The sequence below is a fragment of the Benincasa hispida genome, chromosome 1, assembly GCF_027475165.1.
Source record: "Benincasa hispida cultivar pf3 chromosome 1, pf3_genome.v1.1, whole genome shotgun sequence".
NCBI lineage: Eukaryota > Viridiplantae > Streptophyta > Magnoliopsida > Cucurbitales > Cucurbitaceae > Benincasa > Benincasa hispida.
Window position 1 is genome coordinate 92,933,240 of NC_143478.1, and position 17,086 is coordinate 92,950,325.

General features: G+C 28.0%; 1 protein-coding gene across 1 annotated transcript; it reads right to left on the reverse strand.

The window, feature by feature from the left end:
- Positions 1-381: 381 nt before the first annotated feature.
- Positions 382-2,880, reverse strand: LOC120070341 (putative 2-oxoglutarate-dependent dioxygenase AOP1). Its single transcript, XM_039022272.2, has 3 exons — positions 2,400-2,880; positions 1,368-1,695; positions 382-736 (listed from the first exon to the last, which is right to left on the reverse strand). The coding sequence occupies exons 1-3, from the start codon at positions 2,792-2,794 to the stop codon at positions 494-496; spliced, it is 966 nt and encodes a 321-aa protein (XP_038878200.1). The 5' UTR covers positions 2,795-2,880; the 3' UTR covers positions 382-493.
- Positions 2,881-17,086: the final 14,206 nt, after the last annotated feature.

The window sequence follows — 17,086 nt, forward strand, 5'->3', positions numbered from 1 at the left end:
TCCTATGTGATCTCAATTTATTCATGTTCCTGTCATGACTTAATAGAAAAACTTTCTAAGTTATCCCTATTGAACCCACAAAAATAGTAGGTAAACAAACCATGCAAAAATATATGTGGACGAAATAATTAACTCATTAATTGAATTAAGTTTGATTTGAAAGAAATGACACCGTTCTAATGTGAGAAATATCATCATCAACATCTAAATGACCTACATATTTAATAATAAGAGCTTCATATCTTCATAAAAAAAAATTATATTTGTTTGACATGACTCATTAGCCCACACAAACTACATGTTGCTTGTGACCCAAATACATAAAATTAATAAGCTTTATAATTCAACTTGAAAATTAAATAAAAGTTTGGCAATATATAGACATACGTAACGTGGCTTTCTTTATATATATATTGTGATATAAGTTTGTTTATAATGAAAATTGATTATTCCACCAACAACCATACATATAATATTTGGCATATAAAGTCTCTCAAACTCCACAATAAGCATTGGCAGTGGAAGGCATTTTCTCACACTCATCTGTGGAAAAGTAACCAAGTAATCCATAATGGTTAAAAGGGTTAAATCTCAAGGGATGTTGCTCATCCACCAATTCTTGTGGAATTTCAATAATTCCTTTGTGGTATGAAAATAGGGCAGTTGAATATCTTTCCTTGCTTCCCTCAATGATAACTCTATGGGTGGCTGAGTGGATTCTCCCATTGCTCCATGCCTATCCAAAAAAATAAGCATTTAGAGAGGTTTAGAGGGTCGATTAGATTGAGATGTAGACTATTTTAGTTTAAATTACAAATGAGGAAGACGACGGTTATACGAAATAGTTACATTATAAACAATGAGGATTTTCAAATAGATTTAGTGTAGCTAGGTGTGGGTTATAATAATTAGAAATCTCAAATATTATAATGGGAGGTCCAAATATTTATTGGATTATAATAGTCAACTTCACTCCAGACAAGTTAGAAGAATGTTTAAAAAAAAAAAACTATACATTTGTTTGGGTAACTATTCCTATTTCTACAAAATACAATACTAAATTTCAAGAACATTAAAGGAAAAAAAGTATTAATTAGGTAATTGTAATTGGTAGCATTTTTAAAAATAATAACTAAATGTATAACATCAATTTAAAAAAAATTCAATATGGCCAAACTTAATGTCTATATTTGTACATTAGACCCAAAGTATTAGCATATATAAAAAATGCAAATATGGCCAATCGTCGATAGATTTGTCTATATTTGTAATTTTTTTTAAATAATGTTATACATTTAGTTATTATTCTTAAAAATACTACTAATAATTATCCGAGACGTAAAAAGAGAAGAAATGAGAGGGCATACCAAACAAGCATCTCCAGCCATGACCAAGAAGGAATTTGGAGAGAATTGAAGTCGAAGCCAATGATCACCATTTTTTGGTTTGATTTCCAAGCCATTGACTCCATTAATTTGATGAAGAATAGTGAAGAAACTCTTGTCTGTATGAGCTTCTGCACCAATATTCTCTTCACCCATTTGAGGAATTCTATATTTCATTGTTCTTAGAAGGTAAGTGGTTGAAGCAATATGAGAATCATAGTATTTTCCCACTCCATAGCTTTCAAATACCATCTTTTTTACTAATTGCTCCATCTCTGATATCATCTCTGAGTATGAAAATAGATTTTCACTGTCCAACAATAATTTTATTTTTTTCAAAATGAATAAACCCACAAAGGAATAAATGAGAAATACTCCTATTTTTCCTATTTTTCTCTTTTCCATTCAAAACTAATTACCATGACAAATTAAGAGTCATTCTTTCGTTTTCTATTCTTTTTGGGGGGAAAAATTATTTTTGAAAATTTTAGGCACCTTTGCTAACCAATTTATTTAATTTTTTAAATATTAAGATTCTAAACTCTACTTTTACCCTATTTTCTTTTGTTGTATAGTCTACTTATAGTTTCACAAACCAAATCAGGTTTTGAAAATTAGAAAAAATAATTTATAATTTTTTTAAAAATTATTTTAAATGACAAAACTACTAAAAATATTTATAAATAATATAAATATATCACAAGACTACTTTGTGTTTATCATGACACAGAAAGATATAAATAGTAGTTTATCGTGACTTACCACAGTAAAATTTTGCTATATTTGTAAATATTTTGATTCATTTTTTTATAAAAACTACCTGCGATGCAAACATACTCAAAAAGATTAAACACAATAGTTGTTATCAATTACAATTAACTTAGATATATATATATGATGAAATGAATGAATGAGATGAAGAACATTAAAAAAACAAAAGATTCAGATTACAAAAGAAAAAAAAATGCGCATATTACTATCAACCATAATATAAATCCAGTTATAGTAATTTACCAGAAATGATGATTTCCAGAAGGCCACAAGAGCTTAAGAAAAGACTCAACAGCTTGAAAAGATGTTGCATTTTCAATACCAAGGCTTTGATGAAGAGGAAGAACAAAGGGAGCTGTATGGTCCAAAAATCCATGGTAAGGCTTATCAGAAACATTTTTCATTTTAGTTTCTAATGGCAAATCAAAAAGCTCTTTCAAGCCTTTGAAAATTTCATCATAAAGCTTTGATGAGGCACTCTCATACTCAGCTAAAAAACAGCCATATTCTTCAAGAGCAGCTCTCACTTGGCTACATGTTTCTAACCATTTGGTGCTTTGAGGATGAAGATCTTCATCATTTTCAATGGAGAATTTGATAACAGGAACTTCTGACTTTGCTGAAGATTGAATTCCCATGCCTTTGGCTTTAGCAATAATAGTTCTGTTCTTGATGTCAATTGAATTATTTGCCTGTCAATTTATAACTTTAGTTTTTTTGTTTTAAGTGTCACAAATTATTAGAATAGATTATTATAGGGGGCGTATTCTTTTTTAAAAAATGAGGTTTATTAATTTCGATGAATCCAATTTTAGGGCATTTTTTTGGAGTTTTGCCAAAGGAATATATCCTAATTGCTGGTTGGATGAAACATTGGTAGAATGATTAATTTCTGAAAGTTAAAATATCTCAGGTTTGTTTTAGAAATAAAAATTAAATAATTACTTAATTAAATAGAAAAAACACTAATATAGTCATGATTTAAATTTAGTATGTTTTATGTATTGTTTTATTAGTTAATTATTTAATCACTTAAAATAATAATGAAGAAGTATTTGAACAATCAAAACGAACATGGGTCAATTGGCATACAAGAGTGTTATTGACCGTGAGTTTTGTGGTTCGAATTCATTTACCTCTGTTATAAAAAAAATGAATATTTGTATATTTAAACATTACTTAAAATTAATCAAAATATTTTATTTAATTACTAAAAATAATTTAATATATATAAATTAACTTAGAATATTAGTAATCAATAACAAAATTTTGGAAAATTGCACAAACCACCTTTGAATTGTGAGGTTTGTTACAATTACACTTCTAAAATTTTAATTTAATCAATTAGCTCCCGTAGTTTGTTATTTGTTGCAATCAGAGCTCTTGTAGTTTGTTAAATTTCTACATTTACACCCTTGAGCTTATATATATATATATATATATATAGAATTTTACAAATTTATCGATATCAATATGTTAATATTGATATCGATATATTTGACACCTCCTTAGTACCAAAACCATCCGTGGGAGGATATATTATCAATTGGCAGCCCTTTGGAATATTAAGTCTTCTCTATTTTGTAATTACGACGCTTCCTCTATTGCCTTAAACTGGAAGGTGTTTCTATAGCCTCTACCCCTGCTTCCTTTTCCTTTTACTCTTTTGGTTGGAACTTTCTTCTAGCTCTTTGTATATAACTTTCTTTATGGAATGTTGCGCTACTAGTTTTGAGGCATGATGAGGGTGCTAAAGAGGTGTCAATCTAGTTGAGATGTCTTGATGTAACCCCCCGTCCTTTCCTCCTTTATTATTTTGTTCAAAAAATAAATTACTGACATAGGGATTGATTGCAATATTGACAAACTATAAGAAGTTAAATTGATGGATTTAAAAGTTTAGGAGTGTAATTGTAATAAGTCACAAAGCTTAAAGAATGCTTGATCAAATTAAAAGTTTAGGGTTGTATTTGTAACAAAACCCGTAGTTTCAAGAGTGGTTTGTGTAATTTCCTTTGAATTAAAAATTTTATATTTAATAGTTAAAATGAATAATATAAAATATTAATTGTAAAGGGTATTAGTTGAGATTTACTAACTCTAAATAATATATTTAAATTTAATAATTAATTAAAATTAAATAATAATGGTTAATTGATAGTAATTTAATTTATTGCTAAATTAGGTCATATACTCTTACTATTCACAATATAAAAAGTTTATTCGGAGTATATAGAAAACTCGATGAATTTTAAAGTTTCCTAGATAATCCTAATTTTGATTTTTAAAAGTGAAATCATGTCAAATAATCCACAAATCAAATGTCTTTCTACAAGTTTATATGACAAAATTTGTGAAATAAATAATTTGGAGTTGAGAGAGACTAATTCAGACTATATATATATAATAATAATAATAATAATAATAATAATTGTGTCATGTATGCTCAACGTAATTTATAGATTAAAGTTATCTTGTTTAGGTCTCATTTGATAATAATTTCGTTTTTTGTTTTTGTTTTTAAAATTTAAGTCTATTTCATTCACATTTCTTACAAGGATTTGCATATTTTTTTTAAGTATATTGATTGAATTTTTAGCCAAATTCCAAAAACAAAAACAACTTTTTGAAAAGCACTTTTTTTAGTTCTCGAAATTTGACATGGATTTTTAAGCCATTGATGAAAAAATAGATAACAAAGAAATAAATTTAGAGGTGAAAGTAGTATCCACAAGCTTAACTTTCAAAAATAAAAACAAAAAATAAAATGATTACCAGACAAATTTTAACAATTTTGTTTTATGTTTTTGAATTCTAAAAATTGTGTTGATTCCTTTATTATGATTTTTACGTATGTTAAAGAATCATTTAAATTTTATTAGTCAAATTCCAAAATTAGGATGTAGATAATAAACAAAGAACTTAATGAGTCAAATTGACCTTATAAATGCTAGTTAAATCTGCAAGGGCAGGACCGTATTTAAAAGGTCAATTTTTATAGACCAAAGACTAAATTATACAAAATACTCCTAAGCTTTGCACTATATCAAAAATATCCTTAAACTTTTAAGAATTTCAAAAATACCCTTAAACTTTTAAGATGGATTCATACCGTCTTACTTCTTTATTTTCCATAGTTTTTCTCCCATCCTTTCTTCAATACCCTCTTAATATCTTTTTGTTGACATTTATTTATAAATAAAATTGCACATTTCAGTTCAAGTATATGGACTATAATAAAAATAAAAAGGAATAAAAGAAACACCAAGGGATTTTAGGACTTAAATGTTTTAACAAAATTGTACGTAGTTGAATGTCTGTTAATATCTGAATACATTTTTTTTGTTTGACTATTTATTATGTTTTAAAGGGAAATTTTGACTTTAAAATTTTGTATAATTTTGTGGAATTTTATGATTTAACTTAAAATTTTGGTTGTAAAGAAAACTGGTGTAAGCTAAGAATTGCAAAATTAAGAGGAAAATAAAAGTATCTATATGAAAAATAATAATATCTGTATAATTTATTTTTAAATACAAATTTTCAAACTTAAGAAAAATTCAAACAAATTGATCACTATATTAATGACATGAGCATTTTAAACTTTTTTTTTTTTAATTTTTAAAGTTATTTTTCAACGAGATATTAACGGTTTTTGTTCATATGCTAAAAATGAAGGTAATTTTTAATTTTTTTAAAAGTTAAGAGTATTTTTGAAACTTTTGAAATTTTAGAGGTATTTTTTAAATAAAACTTTAAAAGTTTCCATAAAAAAATAACAACAATGGCATTTTTTAAACTCTTTTTAAAAATTTAAAAGTATTTTTGAAACTTTTGAAAACTTAGAGGTATTTTTTATACAAAATACAAAGTTAGACATTTTTTATAATAATTTAGCCTAAACCAAATGGTAATTATGAAATGAGACTTAAGCCATCTACTCGGTTTGAGCTTGGAAGTTCAAAAGTATGGCAATCACGTTTGTTGCATTAAAAAAATGTGCAACAGTCTAAGACATCTCATATATTTGAGCTTCAAGTTGATAGTATAAGTCTTATATATCCGTTTAGGCACGGTCATATTTGATAGTACAAGATAGGAAAAAAAAACTTTTTTGGTCCCTAGATTTAATTTTAGAATAGTTTTCATTTAGTCCCTAAGTTTCAAAATATTACACTTTTACCCTACTAAAAACGTAATAGATCAATGGGAATAAAAAAAGTAGGCCCCAATTGATTACTTTTTATATTATTTACTTACGTTCTGCATTTGTACTGACACATGGCCCCACATCTAAATTTGTAATGAAATAATGCCAATCTGATTGATGAATAAAGAGTACTCAATCCGATTGTGCCTGAGAATTACGTCTTATCGTTACCATTACCGTTATAGTTACTGTTACAGCTACCATTATTGTTACTATTACGGCTGAAAAATTATCAATTTTGACATCTTTAATATTACCATTACCGTTTGACCATTAGAGGTAGAGGTAGAAGTAATAATAACTAATCCTAAGAGGTAGAGGCAAAGGTAACGATAACTGACCTTAAGAGGTAGAGGTAGAGGTAACAGTAATTGACTCTCAGATGTAAAGGTAGAGGTAATAGTAATGGTATTGACAAACTTCATAATTTTAAGTAAATGCGATCAAAATTAATCCAATTACGTTTGTGATTCAATGTCATTACAATTGATCCATCAATGAAATTTTATTACGATGGCACCAATTTTCATTACAGTTTGGTAAACAAGTTTTGAGTTTGATTTCAATTTAGTCTCTAGATTTCAAAATGTTACAATTTTACTTTTGAGATTTGAGTTTTGATCCCTGCGTTTTAAGATTTACACATTTAAGCTCGATCTTTTACTAAATACTCACTTTTTATTATTGTCATTAATATTTATTAACTAAATTTAAAATAATTATGAAGTGAAAATTAAAAATTAGTTTTAATAGTGATAAAAACTAGTGAAACTTAACTAATTGTAATTCTTTTAAATTAACTAATAGACATTGACACTACATACAGAAAGTGAGTATTTATTGAAAAATTAAGGTAAAAAGTTTAAAAACTTAGAAACCAAATTGAAACAAAACTCAAATCTTGAAGGTAAAACTGTAACATTTTGAAATTTAAAGACTAAATTGAAACAAAACTCAAATAGAAACTAAACCCAAAATGTAAGAACTAAAAGATATTTTTTCCCTAAATACAACCGTATAATAATAAAAAAAAAAAAAAAAAAAAGAAGAAAAAATAACCTAAATTCAAATCCCCTATTTAAACGCATTATTTTGTCGTCCCATTTTATATCAATAATTCATGGTTTTTAAATACAATGTTTATTTGAGTCCATTAGTAAATGGAAATGTTGGAGTGATTAGAATTTGTTAGAATGTATTATAGTTTTATCCGGTTGACATGAATTCTCAAGATAATAATATTATAAATTTAGTGGTGATTCACATGCTTCGTACATTATTATTATTATTTTAATTAATTAACTAGCATTAAATGAAAAGGGCTATTTAAAGATGGACAATAGTAGTGTAATTCTATAAATTCTATATTTTTGGTGGGTGCTTTTTTTTTCCCTTAAAATAATTAAATATTCACTTTCAATTATTCACCTCAATTTTTATTAATTAATTAAAAATAATTGAATAAAATTTTAAATTTAATTAATTATAATTCTTTTAATATTTTTTAATTTATTAACGTCAATTATCACTAAAGACGAAAAATGAGCATCTAGTGAATAATCGAAATTAAAAGTGTAAATCTTGAAACATAGAGATCAAATTCAAATAAAACTCAAATTTCAAAAATAAAATTATAATATTTTAAAATCTAGAGATTAAATTAAAAAAAAAAAAACTAAAATATTTAAGAATCAAATGGGTAATATTTTGGAACCTATGGACTAAATAAAAAAGGATCTAAATATATTTTTTCAAAAAAAATATACGAGTGGTTAGTCTCCTTCGATAGCAGACTTTTAAGGTACCTGAAATTGTGCAAATTTAGTTTTATATTCATTTATTATTTTAATACCATTAGTTATCGTAAGAAATGAACTACCATAATTAATTCAACGAGCGTCAAAATGCCGTCACTACTAAAATAAATAAAATAATTATTATATTGACAAAATATAAAGAAGCTATGGAAGTCACATATAATTTCTCCATAAATTTTGAGAGTTTTTTTATGAAATTAAAGAGAGAAATACTTGGCAGTTTCTTGTTATAATCAATCATTTTTAAGAGAAAAATATATATTATTAGTCTCATTGGAGTTTCATTTTCATTTACACGTGTATCCAACTCTTGCTAACAAACCAATAAATGAAAGATGATATATATGCCAATAAATATTATTTTCAGTTAAATGGATTGAAATTGCAATTCAAACATATAACTTAGTAAATGACACGTACTAATTTTTTAATTTGTTTTAAGCTAAATTTTTGGTGTAATTTTTATTTTGTGATATCATATAATATATTATTTATTATATTATACATATTTTAATTTTAAAAAAAATAATTGAGTTTAAAATATGAAATACTATACTTGCCATTATTTTTATCTTTTCTAATATAGTTGTACATTTTAAAATTCAGAATTCAAATTTTAGATACATTAAAAATATAAAAATGTTATTTTCAAAATTTGCACTGTTTGGATTATAGAATCCGAAAACAGTTTTCGAAAACAAAAATCTATCTGTCTACCAAATGCATATTTGATGAACTCAGTGAAAACATAAAATAGAATCAGAATTTCATACAAAAAGACCTAAAGATTTGTATGAGACAACTTAATTTTTTTTATATGAAATTTGGTCGACTTTTTTAAAATAAAATTTTCTAACCATTTGCTTCTGTCACTAGGTCTTTTTCTGGATTTTTCTTTTCTTTTTTTTTTTTCTCACTCTTATTCTAACCCTAGGTCACTTTCTAGCTCATCATTTTTTTGCTTTTTGGTTCTAGCTAGGGGTGTTCAAAAATCTGGTAATCCTTGACCCAACCCAAATTTAATATTTTTTAATATTTTTAACCCAACCCAACCTAAAATAAAATCTAACCCGCTGTTTGGGTTGGGTAGTCCGGGTTGGTCGGTTACCGAGTTTTTTGAACACCCCTAGAGTTTTATAGTCATCAAAGATCTTTTGAAAGTTTTTTGCTATACTTCTAATGAGATATTTATGTGACCTACAAATACAATGTAATTAATTTCCAAAATATGCCCAACAAATACAATAAACTTAAAAACATATACAATTGAAAATCACTTAACCAAATCATTCGCTTTTGAACTTACCCAAAATTCTATAACAATATTTTTTCTTGGTTCTAGATATTAGTTTAGAAAGTGAGGATTGGATTGATAAAAATTTTATGTAGATAATTGCATTCATGAAGAAAGAAACCGTTTTAGATTGGAGTATGAAAATTCCAACTAAAAATAATCTTTTGAAATTACTAACTAATCATGATGTGGCATTGATGTCAATCGTGGATATTTCATGAATAGAAGAAAAACAATCTTTGATGATGGTACTTCCTTGATCGAATCGATCAAGATGAGTATACGACCACCAAGGCAAATAAGTTAATATCAATACCGTCTATATGCTTGACCTGCCTTTTCACAATGACTCGATAATAATTACTTTAGAAGGAAGAGAAGACTCAATAAAATCAATAAGAAAAAGATGAAAATTGAAAAATTAGATAAAATAAAATTTGAAATTGAAAATAATAAAAGATCTGCAAATAGCAAAATGTAATTGCTATAAATTTGATGAAATTTCTATTTTGCTATTCTTCCCAACGAATCTTTAAAACAAAAAATAATATTGACTAATTAATAAAATTGAGATGTTTTTTTTTATATCCACGTTTAAAACAATTTTATAATAAAGATAATCATAAAAAAAATTAAAAAAAAAACATATGATTTAATTATGACTAGAAAATCTATCCTAAATATAAAAAGTTAGTCAGGAAACTAATATAATATAAGATTTAAAAATCCAAAATAAGATAATCATAGAAACAATTTGAAAATAAGATAATATGATATTTTAAATTTCAAACCAAGATTTGAACATTAGTTGTTTTAGATGATTGAATATTCAAACTAACTATTAAATTTGATATAGAAATTCAAAGTAACCGTTAAATCATAAGTATAGTTGAGCAATAAATTACAGTCTCATCAATAGAGGATAAGAACATTTTAGGATTTCAAAAAGTTGGACTCATGTGATATTCATGCGCTTTGCTATAATTCAAAAGTACTCCGTATTTTGCTATTTTTCCAAATGTATAAGAACATTTTAGGACTTCAAAAAGTTGGACTCATGTGATATCCATGCGCTTTGCTATAATTCAAAAGTACTCCGCATTTTGCTATTTTTCCAAATGATAGTTTAATTACTGCTATATACCTGATTATTCTAAATTAATATACCTCTTGAAAAATAAGTAATTTAGACACCGTTTGGTAACCATTTTGTTTTTTTTTTAATTTCTATTTGTAAAAATTAAGTCTATGGACATTATTTGTACCTCATATTTCTTCCTTTCTTATCCATTTTTTACCAATGGTTTAAAAATTCAGGCCAAATTTTGAGAATTAAAAAAGTAGCTTTCAAAAAGTTGTCTTGGTTTTTTTTAATTTGGTTAAAAGTTTAACAATTGTATTTATGAAAGATGCAAACCATAGTAAGAAATGTACATGAAATAAACTTAATTTTCAAAAACAAAAATCAAATCAAATAATTACCAAATGGGGCCTTAAATAATAGCTTCATACATATGCATTTACTTTAAATGACCAATAAAGAGACATTAACAAATTAAAACATCATATTTCATCTTGATAACAAGTTGATAATATAAATATGCAAAGATAAATTCAACAACTTAAATAGACAAACGTGAGCAATTAATTTCAAGAATAAATTATAGTAGATAATTTCATGCAAATAAAATATATAATAAATTAATTGTAAAATTAAATAGGACAGAGATAGAGAAATTGACATTGGTAATTTTATAATGGTTCGACACAACCCGATCTACATCCACTTCCCAAACACCTCTTGGGATTTTGAATAAGTATCTCACCCACTCTTTCCACTTCCCAAACACCACTAGAGCTCGATCGCGATACCTCTCTTTTTGTGAGTTCAAGAGCAAACTCAATTCTTTCTATGGATTAGGATCAAACTGTTACAACCGTTATTTTTCAAGACAAGAACAACTCTTATAAAATGTTTTGAAAAATTAAATAACACGTTTGAGAAACTCTTTAAAAGAGTGAATTTACACATTCAAGCTCACAATAAATCAATCATCACAATACAAAAATCTCTCTCAAAGAATAAGATGAAAAGAAGAAAATTAGTTTTGTGTTTTTTAATAAGATTGAAAATTATGAAATTTGTTATGTAAAATTTAGAGAAGAAGATGAGTTTAAAAAGGGAGGGAACTAAGCTAAATTCAATTTAGGTCTTTAGTTATTGAAAAGGAAAAATCAATACTGAAAATTTGTTCTTTTGGAAACAATTAGTTGTTAGACACAAACAAAAATAATATTAAATTCATTTTCTTTTTAAAAATTCAACAAAAAACAAAAGTTCATGATATGTTCAAAACTAGTCGTTAGACACAAATATAAAATAATATTAAATTTATTTTTTTTTTAAAATCAATCCAATTTTTTTTTTTAAAAAAAAACCACCATATTTCACTCCTCCAAGTGACACTTTTCAATTAATCCACTTTGATGAGAAAAATTTTGTTACTCGAGATTTTTTCGTTAAGTTTGTTTCAGTTATATCTTCTTCATTTGAACTCTTATTTGAGTAATTCAAATCACGTTGGAACCGATATTTCAAGTTCTACGCAATAGACACTTCAAATACTAAGATTGTTAATAAATTATTTCATGTTTGTTATCATCAATACGTTAATTAATTAATTAACTTGAGATTAAGGTTCAAAAAGCCAATAATTTGAATACTCTGTGGTTTTTTAGGAGCTTTGCCTTCTGGGTTTTGTACCTTTACTGGATTCTCACCCATAAACCATAAACCCTTTTTTCTCTTTTCTTTTTTTGGTAATGTTCTATGATTTTTCTCGTGTATTAAGGGTATCAAGTGTAAATCAATAGTATATCAAGAGTGTATCAAGGTAGAAATCCAAAAGTGATGACGTTTATTATATTTCAATTAATTAATTGGTTAAATTATAAATTTAATCCCCATATTTTAATTTGAGATTTGTGTCTATTTGGTTCATAAATATTAAAAATTGTCAAATATGTTTCTAAATTTTCAACGACTCTGTTCGGGAGATCATCTGCAATTGGGTGTCGTTGATGTGTTTAGTCAAATTGCCTCTAACTGATTCAAATATTGAATAAGGACATTGAGCCACAATTGGACATTTCTATTTAGATTTTTCTACATCTGCATGGTATTGTATGGTTCGAAATTTCGTGATTTTCATTACCGTGGTTCGGAATCCTTAACTTCTATCTAGTCAATGGCAAGAATAATTTTATTGTTCGTGATTTAGCTTTTCATATTCGTAGAGTTGAACTTTCAAAATTTAGATTGAAGATCATCCTCCATGAATGTGGATTCTGCTTTCTAATTTGCATTCCCTTTAAATATTTCTTGTTTTTCTCCTTTGTACTCTTCTCTATTTGAATTGTGATTCTTTTGTAGCCCACGAGAAAATATCATTGGTCTTAGGGCCGTTTGGTTGGAGGGAAAAGAGGGTGGGGATGGGAATGGGTTTATAAAGCCCATGTTTGGTTGGAGGGATTGTTTATTTATCTTGAAAAAAATAATTCCTAGGTATCTTTTATCCACATAAATGAAGGAATCGCATACCCATTGAGAAGTGTGGGTTTTCATTTCTTCTTCCGCTTCCTACCACGATTTTTCTTCATTCCAGCTGTGAAATCATATAGCATTTTGTTACACAGCGATCGTGTAGCCGAGCTCAATGATCGTGTAGCATTTGGTAGGCAATCGTATAGCATTGGGTAGGCGATCGTATAGCATTTTGTTACTCAGCAATAATGTAGCAGAGCTAAGCGATCGTGTAGCATTTGGTAAGCGATCGTGTAGCATTTGGTAGGCGATTGTATAGAATTGGATAGGCTATCTATAACATTTTGTTACTCAACGATCGTGTAGCTGAGCTAAGCGATCGTGTAGCATTTGGTAAGTGATCGTATAGCATTTGGTAGACGATCGTATATATTTTGTTATTCACCAATCGTGTAGCCGAGCTCAGCGATCGTTTAGCATTTGGTAGGCGATCGTATAACATTTTGTTACTCAGCGATCGTGTAGATAATTTAAGCGATCGTATAGTATTTTGTAAACGATCGTTTGGACTTGTTTTCACCATATCAATTTTTCTTTTTTAATTCCCACATACTATTCCCACACATACTATTCACATAGTTTTCCATGCACAACTAAACATGGTCATCCTTGATTTTCAGTAATTTTATTCCCAAACATATAATTTCCAGACATCCTTAATTCCTGGGCATTGAGAAAACCTCAATCCAAACGTAAATATTTCTTGTTTTTCTCCTTTGTACTCTTCTCTATTTGGATTGTGATTCTCTTGTAGCTCACGAGGAAATATCATTGGTCCTTAATGAAGGTTTTCCTTGTAAAAAAAATGAAAAAGGGAAAAATATTCACTTTTATGTCTGTTAGTAACCGAAAAAAGGAAAAGGAACTAAATTTTTTATTAAAGGTCTAAATTTTTTTAAAAAAGAGCCATCTTTTAAGGTCTAAAAAACTAAAAATAAATAATAATAATAATAATAATAATAATAATATTTAGGTGTAATTTAGGCTGAGACTGAAGCTGCACCTAAGTCTCATTCTCTCTTCTTCTAACCACACTAAAAGATATATTTTTTTATTTTTTTAGAAAAGTTGACACATGCCAATTTTTAAATGGGTGCAGCACGGGGTTGCACAAGAGATGTGTGCAACCCGATTGCACCTAAGTTTTTTTTCGTAGAAAAATATATTTTTGATTCCGAGCTTTACTTTGTCTTCTAATCTTCAAAGCTTTAAAGGAGATGCATTTTTAAAATCTCTAAAGCTATCTTTAGATCTTCAGAGCTTTGGAGTTTTAGAGTTTCAATTTTCAGAGCTTGTGTGCTTAAAAGGTTCGGACTTCGAACTTCAAAGCTTCCTTCTACAGTTCTTCTAACTTCCTCCAAAGTGAAGGGCTAAAATCTTCGGGGGCAATTGCAAATATAACAATCAAGCCTAAAGTATTAGCAGATATAATATAATGTAAAAAAATTGCAGATATAGCAAAATTTAGATAGCCTTGGTGATAGATTTTAACACTCGTAGATCAGTGATAGACCATATCGTTAGTAGAATTCTATCAACAATAAACTGTATAGTTAATAAAATTTCCTATATTTGCAATTCTTGTAAAATGAGTTGTTATACATTTAGTTATAATCACTAAAATGAAATCCATTGCAATTACCCACCTATGGGCTTTATATGGACTTGGACCCTATCTTTTCTTTGGCCTAAATTTCTATCATGGGCTTGAATTGTATTACACTTTAGACCCAAGCAACTTTAATTACTCGACCCAATCAAATTTAAAATTTCAAGCCTAATAAGACAACTAACCAAATTAATCAATGGTTGTCCAAGCTTAATCACCGTTTAAATTGATAACCCTATCGTTATGATCAAATGGCCAGGAATGAGACATGTAGCATTTTTAGTTTACCATTTATTTGTCTCCAAATTTTAGTTTAACAGCACAATAATTCTTAATTGGTCTAAGTTTAACAAAATGAGCTTTCGTTGTGATGACGTAGTGACCTATGATTTTCTAAAATTTTTATTCCAATAGCTATATTATTCGTATTTTAGATTTATTATTTTTCCAACTAGGCAGTTTCAAGAATAGAAAAAAGTGCATTCTTTAAGTTTCAAATTTAGCAATAATATTTAAAATTTATAAATATAGCAAAAAAATCATTAGATCTCATTTATAGATTTAACATTCCATTTTACTTCCATTGGTGTATTAAATTTGAAAAATGCTTTAATTGCCTCTAATTTAGAGTTATTATTGCTAATTGGTATGGTTTAATGTGTTTTATTTAGTAAATTTCAAGAAATCGAGGTATAGGAGCAAATTGAGCGAAAGTTGGTATAAAAGTCCAAATATAAGGATTCTAGGGCCAAGCATGCAAAGAGGGGGGAAAATGAGGCTAAGAAAAGCAAGAAAATGAGGGTTGTAGCGCTCTAAAGTGCTAGGTGTGGGGTAAAAACACGAGAGTAAGTTTTGCATGGGCACCATGATGCTTCGAACTTGGACGCTCTAAAGATATTACGTAGCACCATGGCACTGTGACTAGAGATGTCTACGGCATGTGGCGGGGACGAAGAAACATTCCTCATCCCCGTTCCTGCCCTCTATTCTATTCCCTCAGATTTTTTTGAAGGGATCGGGTTCCCACGAGAAAAAAGATCTCCACCTTTATTTTTCTTAATAATTGTTTTTATTTTAACTAAATATATTTTTTAACAATTCCAATACAATTTTCATTTAAATAAAATATTATCCAATTTTATAATAAAAATAATAATACACATGAAATTTGAAAAGATATAATTAAAATGCTAAATTCTCATGACTTGTAAAAATTAAAAATAAAAAATTAGAACATCGTATCTTAAATATAACAACATCTAAGGAATTGAAGTAATAAAATCATAAACTTAAATAACTAAAACATCTATAATTATCCTAACAAAGTCTCTAATATATATATTACAAAGTTATAATTCATATATAAAAATCGGGGTGGGGAGGAACAACGGGGAATGGGGAATATAATTCCCATCCCCAATCCTGGATTGTTAATGGGAAAAAAAGTTCCCCACTCCGTTCCCTATTTCCTGTGTATTCGAAGATTGAATAAGACAGATTTCTGTAAGTCCCCGACCCACAGATTTTTTCGGACATCTCTAGTTGCGATATGAAAACTTGTTTAATTAGTGTTTCAGTCATTCGAAAGAGGGGGATTCTTCATGAGATTTTAACTTAGACTAGAGGAGAGCCGTCTGAAAAGGTAGATGTTGCTGGAGATCATCGATTAGAAACTCAAAGATGAAGGTCAAGAGCTCATGAGGTGATGGCAAAAAGAGGGAGATCGAATCACCTAATTCTTTCTCTCTCTTCTTTGTCTATGTCATGATTAATTTTGTATTGGAATCATTGAATTTATGATCATGTATAGCCAAACTTTCAAATTCTAGAATATTAGTTAAATTATCACTAGAAGAAATTCGAGCTTCAATGTCGGTTGAAAATAACATTATTAGATGTATTATGTCGGTTGAAAAAAATAGATCTTCAATGGAGATTGTAAACCAACATTGAAGATGGCCTACAATGTCGATTTAAAACCGACATTGAAGGCCTCCCATTATTTATTTTATTTTTTTTAAAAAAAAAATTTATCAAAATTAAATTTTGATTTTCCTCTCGCGCGTGCCCTAACTTTCATCTCTCAGCTCTCTCACTTTACCAAACGTACTGAACACCGTCGAAGCCATTGAAGCTCCCTCGTAGTGCCCTAAAATTTCCTCTCTCAGTAGCTGCTGGTCGGCCGTTTTCCTTCAGGTGGGGTTGTCTTCATCGGGCGGTCATCGGAAACGAGCTCGTCATCCAAGCTTCTCCATCGCAGGTATATTTGAACAACATTTTCATTTGCTTTTAGGTGGGTTGTCTTCCTCTATCATTTGATTATGTTTATAAACACAGGTATATCCTCTGTCGTCGTCATCCAAGCTTCTCCATCGTAGGTATATCCTCTGTCAAAT

Excerpts from the sequence above, each read along its gene's own strand:
- LOC120070341 (XM_039022272.2), bottom strand. The coding sequence starts at position 2,794 with ATGGGAATTCAATCTTCAGCAAAGTCAGAAGTTCCTGTTATCAAATTC. Across the intron at positions 1,696-2,399 it reads TCTGGAAATCATCATTTCTG|TGAAAATCTATTTTCATACT; the intron begins GTAAATTACTAT and ends ATTGTTGGACAG. Across the intron at positions 737-1,367 it reads TGGCTGGAGATGCTTGTTTG|GCATGGAGCAATGGGAGAAT; the intron begins GTATGCCCTCTC and ends TTTTTTGGATAG.